Source organism: Prosopis cineraria, unplaced genomic scaffold (assembly GCF_029017545.1).
Source record: "Prosopis cineraria cultivar Desert tree isolate PC_DT_omini unplaced genomic scaffold, ASM2901754v1 PC838, whole genome shotgun sequence".
Taxonomy (NCBI): domain Eukaryota; kingdom Viridiplantae; phylum Streptophyta; class Magnoliopsida; order Fabales; family Fabaceae; genus Prosopis; species Prosopis cineraria.
The window spans coordinates 30,013-35,532 of NW_026556163.1; the positions used below are offsets into that span (position 1 = coordinate 30,013).

A 5,520-nucleotide genomic window follows, 5' to 3' on the forward strand; every position below is an offset into this window, starting at 1 on the left:
AAATGGACAAAGCAGATATTTTTTAGAAAGTGCAAATTTAATATTAATTTTTTAAAATATTTATAAATTAACTATTCAAATATTCTTTAAATAGTGCAAATTTAATATTTAATTTTTATAAATTTTTATTTTAGTGAAAATAAAGATAATTTTCAAACTGACACATTAAAAAAATTAGAAAAAGGTTTCTTGTAAAACATTTTAAATCTAGATTGTCTATAGTAAATCTAGATAGTTAATTTATAAAAATTATATAAAAAATTTAATATTAAATTGGACCATTAAAATTAAATATATATTGTCCAGATTTGTAATAAAATAAATTTATTAAATTTATTAAATTTTTATTTTAATAAATATAAAATAAAACAAAATAAAAACTGTAAAATTGGATCCTCTAAATTAAAAATCCAGATTATTCAGATTGCTCAACACCTAGCCTGAGCACAGAAACCAGAGCCCACAGAGGTTTCTGCCTTTAGGGTCCACCAGAAAAATAAACACTTAAGTCCAAGCTGCAATGAAGGGGTCTTCCACGATCGTTAAAACACAATCACTTTGATCGAATATTTAATGCATGAAATAAAACATAATCCACAATCAATAGCACAATATCCAACAACATTCACAGATTCAAACATTACAATTTAACCAAAATAAGGGGCATTACAAATCAGTTTTCAAACTTTTACTGAAGTCAAATCCTAACACTTGGTATTTGTAATAAACTCCCATTTATAGCATCATAGCATGCATACAAAGTATACAAAAAAGAAGTGGTCTGGTCTGTTTAGAGGATGGGAGGTCACTGCTCAGGTGTCTTCGAACGTCTACAATGTTTTTGTTCTATGGTAACAATTCAAAACCGTGCAATAGTGTGAAAAACAGCTGCCTATAAGTATAAGCAATGGTTTTTGCACATATAACCTGCCCCTGTTACCTATAACTTAAGGTAATGGCTTTTTCATACTTTAGGCCAACGTTCATAAAACCATTGCTTATAGTGAGACTATAGGCATTTAGGCAAGAGGTTTAGAATGCTTTAATAGGCAACAGTTTTAACCTGTTAAACAAGGAATGAGATAAAATCTCAACAATCAAAAGTAAATTTTTTAGCATAGATGCTTAACTATAGTTGATTAATATTACAGATTATTCAAAAATGTCATAATAAAACTAGTCACTTTCTAGGATCGAGTTAAAATTTAGTTATTGTATAACTCTTTCACCCTTTTTCCTTTGTGCCAATTATAGTTTAGGATTCAGGTGATAATTGGCCTGCACCTTTTGAAGCCAATTATAATATCCTAAACTGGTAACATGTTGAACACAAAAGTTGTTCTCTACATTTGCTTTTGAGAAAATGACACTAAAATCATAAAAGAAAAAATTAATAACAACTAAGTTTTTAATAATGTTTTAAAATAATAAGTTATAAATATTGATTCAAAAAATTATAAATAAAAATTTTAATTTCAAACTAAGATTCACTCTTAGAATTTAAATGTCTTATTTTCTATTAGAACTTTTAAATTTACAATAATTTGAATTGATACTTGCAATTTATTTTTTTAAAAAAACTTTATTAGAGACATAATTATCATTAAATCCTCATTTAGAGACTTAATTATCATTCTCTTTTTACTTTCTAAAAGTGATAATTAGGCCCCAAAAAAACAATTAAAGACAGTTAAATCATCGATAAAATATTGTGAAAAATGAGTTACAAATATTAATTCAGACAACTACAAATAAGAATCACATATAAAATTTAATAATTATATTCAAAAATTAAATATTTTATCTATTATTTAAAATTCTGAATTTGTACTAGTTTGAATTGATATATATTTCCAACTGTTTTTTTTCTCAAAATTAAGAAGTCAATTATCATTAATACACAATTTTGAGATTTAACCGTAATTCTCACTTGCTTTTGCCCTATGTATATATCCAAAAAGAAAAATTTGGATAATTTTACTACATCAAAACTCAAAAGTTTATAGCCGCACGCACACTTCATCATAAGGAACTTCAAGAACTTATTTGAGTATTTCATATTTGACTTTGAAATATGCTTTTGGTATTTTCTAAAAGTCAAATATTGTTTTGAATAAAATTTTGAAAATGAAAGTACTTTCTTAAAGTGCATTTCAAATGTTATTGAAATTTTATTTTGTAAAAACACACCACCAAATTACTTTGCATTTGGGAAACCTAGTTGAGCATGTGATGAGATAAGTAAAATTGTCAAAGTTCCTACATTACCCTTGTTCCTCACCTATTATTACCAACCCAAAAACCACATACAGCTCTAGCCATTTGCGTTATTTTCATCATCATTTCGCCATGTTCCAATAAGAAAAGAATACATTATTTTCATAATAAAACATAATTTTTTATATCTTTTGATATCTAAAAATTATTTATACATCTTTATTATATATATTATTCAATATAAAAATTTTATATTATCTATATTCTTTTATTATATATATTATTGACCATTTTAAATTTTATGCCACTATTTATATATTTTTCAATAAATCAAATTACACATAACAAAAATTACATATAATAAATTCTATATGTCTTTTTTAGTAACTATGCACTTAAAATTATTTTTCACTATATATCATTCAAACATTTCTAATAGAGAACCCCCTTTGAAAAATTTTATCATATTTTAAAAATGTTTTTAATATATTATATTTATATAAAAATTATAAATAATTATAAATCAATATTCTTTTTTATAATTGTATATTTAAATGCATATTTCACTATATATAATTCAAATAATTTTTAATTTATTAAATTGACTTTTGAAAAATATATCTAAATCTAAATTTCATTACAATAACTGACTTTTATTAAACTAATTTTTACAAAATAAATTTTTAATAAATGAAATTTTGATAAATTAAAAACCAAAGGACACACTAACTTTTTTTTCCCCTTAAAAAACATTACAACGTGGGCTTCATATCAATAAGAATGAGTGTGGCTGATAGTCCAAAAGTCAGATCCCAATTTTTAGGCTTTATTGTGGGCTTATGTTGAAGATTAAAACTACTTTAATAACCTTTGTTTAGTGTCTTGACCAAGAAAAAGGTGTTGTTTGGGTGTAATCAATTTGCCTTGGTTTTTCAGGCCTAGAAAAACATTTGCATTGGGTTTGAATTTCCATATTTGATGTCACTGAAACAGGCACTGTTAAACTCAATTAAAAGCACCTCCCTCAATGCAACTCTCTCTCTCTCTCTCTCTCTTGTTTTTGTTTACATCCATAGTATTCGAATGCCTGATCTTATTTAAAGAAATTTGAGCTTATAAAACCATTGTTAGTTATGCAATTTAACTCAGCCAATTTTTTTTATAATTTACTTTTTTATTCTCATGTTTTTCTTTAATTTTCACACATGCACAGTATTGCGCAGATACGGTGAAATAAAATTTTTAAATTATAAATAAGTCATGTTATAAATACTTTTTATTTAGAAATAATAATAAATTTAAAATATTTTATATTTTTTAAAAGTTATATCATCGTAATAAGGATTACTAATTATATTCAGAAATGTCAACCTTAATTTTTTTTTACGATGCTAAAAACATTTGATTGTTATAGCAGTTTTAATTATTATTAACTTTAATCATAATTGCATATGTTATTTCTTTTTTTTTTTTTTAATGAACAAGTAAGAGATAAGAGGAGAACCGAAAAAAAGAAAAATTAACAATATATGGGAGAGAGAAAAATATTATGATAATTTTAGAATGGACAAACTATATAAGGTCCAATTGTTTAGTCCAATATTCTAATATATGATTTTTATTATTAATAATGGCGCAGTAGAATTTTGAAATTTTATTAAAAAAGTCCATATCCTAAAATTTTATTGGAGAACTTAACCTAATGGATGTAAGAAAATGGAACTAAGTTTTGTCCTAATTAAAATAAGAAGCGAAAGAAGAAAAATATATAAAAGAAAATAAGAATTATGAAAAGGGGTCCAAAAAAAAAAACAAGAAGAAGAAGAAGAAGAAAAAGCCTCAAGGGTCAAGTTGCGTTATGCTAATTTTTTCACTTCTAAATAAATGAATAAATAATTAAAACAAGAAAATAATGTCAATAATATCTGTCAAAGAAATCGAAGATCAGTGAGCCGCTAAGGATACGTGTCAGCATCTGATATAATCCAAGGAACGAAATAATATTTCTTTTAGAAAAATTGCATCTGATGCGAAGTGGTGGGGCCCACAAATAGTGACCGTTGAAACTTGAACGTTAAGCTCATGAGTCGTCCCCAGCTTCACCATCCCTTTAAAAAACGACAGAATCTGAAACCTTCCAGACCACACCACACAGTAGCTTTCTCTTGAGTTCTCTCTTTCTTCTTCTTCGTTATATATATATATATATATTCTCACCTTCCTCTGTTCTCTGTGCAGTGTACAGAAAATACTTCCCATCCTTTCTCAGATCTCGAGATCTCTGTTTCTTCTCGATCTTCTTTGTCATAATTTTCTCCTGTGAGTTGCTGAATCCATCCATTAAAGCTCCAGAAAGATGGGTATGGTGGTGGTGATATCTCTGCCTCTGATTCTCTTCTGTTTAATTCTGGGTTTTGGATGCTACTTCCTCGGACGAGCAAGAGGAAGACAAGACATAAAGACCAATCCTCAAGTCTTTGGTGTGCCCACTCCTCCAACAAATTCTTTCCCTTCGCCTCCTCCTCCTCCTCATCATTCAAAGCCAGACAACACTGATAATGTTTGATTCGATCAATCATAATGTATTAATGTTAGTCTTTCGTGTTCTTCTTCTATTGTATATGTGTGGGTATGTGGGTGATTCTTTTTTCTTTTGAAGAAATCTCTTCTATTTGGTGTGCGTTGTGAAATGGCTGTAATATATTGAGTAGCATCTACGAGTTTTGAGATTCATTTTTGTAAGTTTTTATGGGTTTTAAGAGTTTAAGGGCTTTCAACGATTCGCTCTGTACTCTAAACTTATACGCAGTATAATTTCTTCTTTCAACTTTAAAAAATGGTTCACTGGACACCATGTTATTAAATAAAGTGAATTTTGATTATTAGTTGCTTCAAAAAATTACAAAATATATGGACATGAATTTGAGTTTAATTATGAGTTGAGATTCATTTTTATTTTTGTCTGTTGCTTGTTTAGTGTTATGATGACGACAGAGGAGGGAACGAAAAGAAGTTCCCCAGATTTTTTGAAGTTATTACAAAAAGGCAACAATCCGATTGTGAAGGAAATGCATTTTTGCACTGGTTTTGTGTTAGTGTGCGAGACTTCCCATGAATTTATATCTAAATTGATGTTTGTGTTATATACTTTGAGAGGAGTTGTCTTCAATTTAACTAAGATTGGAGTTAACCTAATACACTCCTAATCCATTGAATTAACCTCATCACCATTCTAGTCACTAATCCAATATTGTTCAAAACACTTGGTACCAAATTGGTCATTCAAGATGGGCGCAGGTGTCT

The 5,520-nt window shown here is 27.4% G+C and overlaps 1 protein-coding gene across 1 annotated transcript; it reads left to right on the forward strand.

The window, feature by feature from the left end:
• Positions 1-4,352: 4,352 nt before the first annotated feature.
• On the forward strand, positions 4,353-5,000 carry LOC129298519 (uncharacterized). Its single transcript, XM_054936938.1, has 2 exons — positions 4,353-4,371; positions 4,456-5,000. Exon 2 carries the CDS (start codon positions 4,574-4,576, stop codon positions 4,781-4,783), a length of 210 nt encoding a protein of 69 aa, XP_054792913.1. The 5' UTR covers positions 4,353-4,371; positions 4,456-4,573; the 3' UTR covers positions 4,784-5,000.
• The last annotated feature ends 520 nt before the right edge of the window (positions 5,001-5,520 follow it).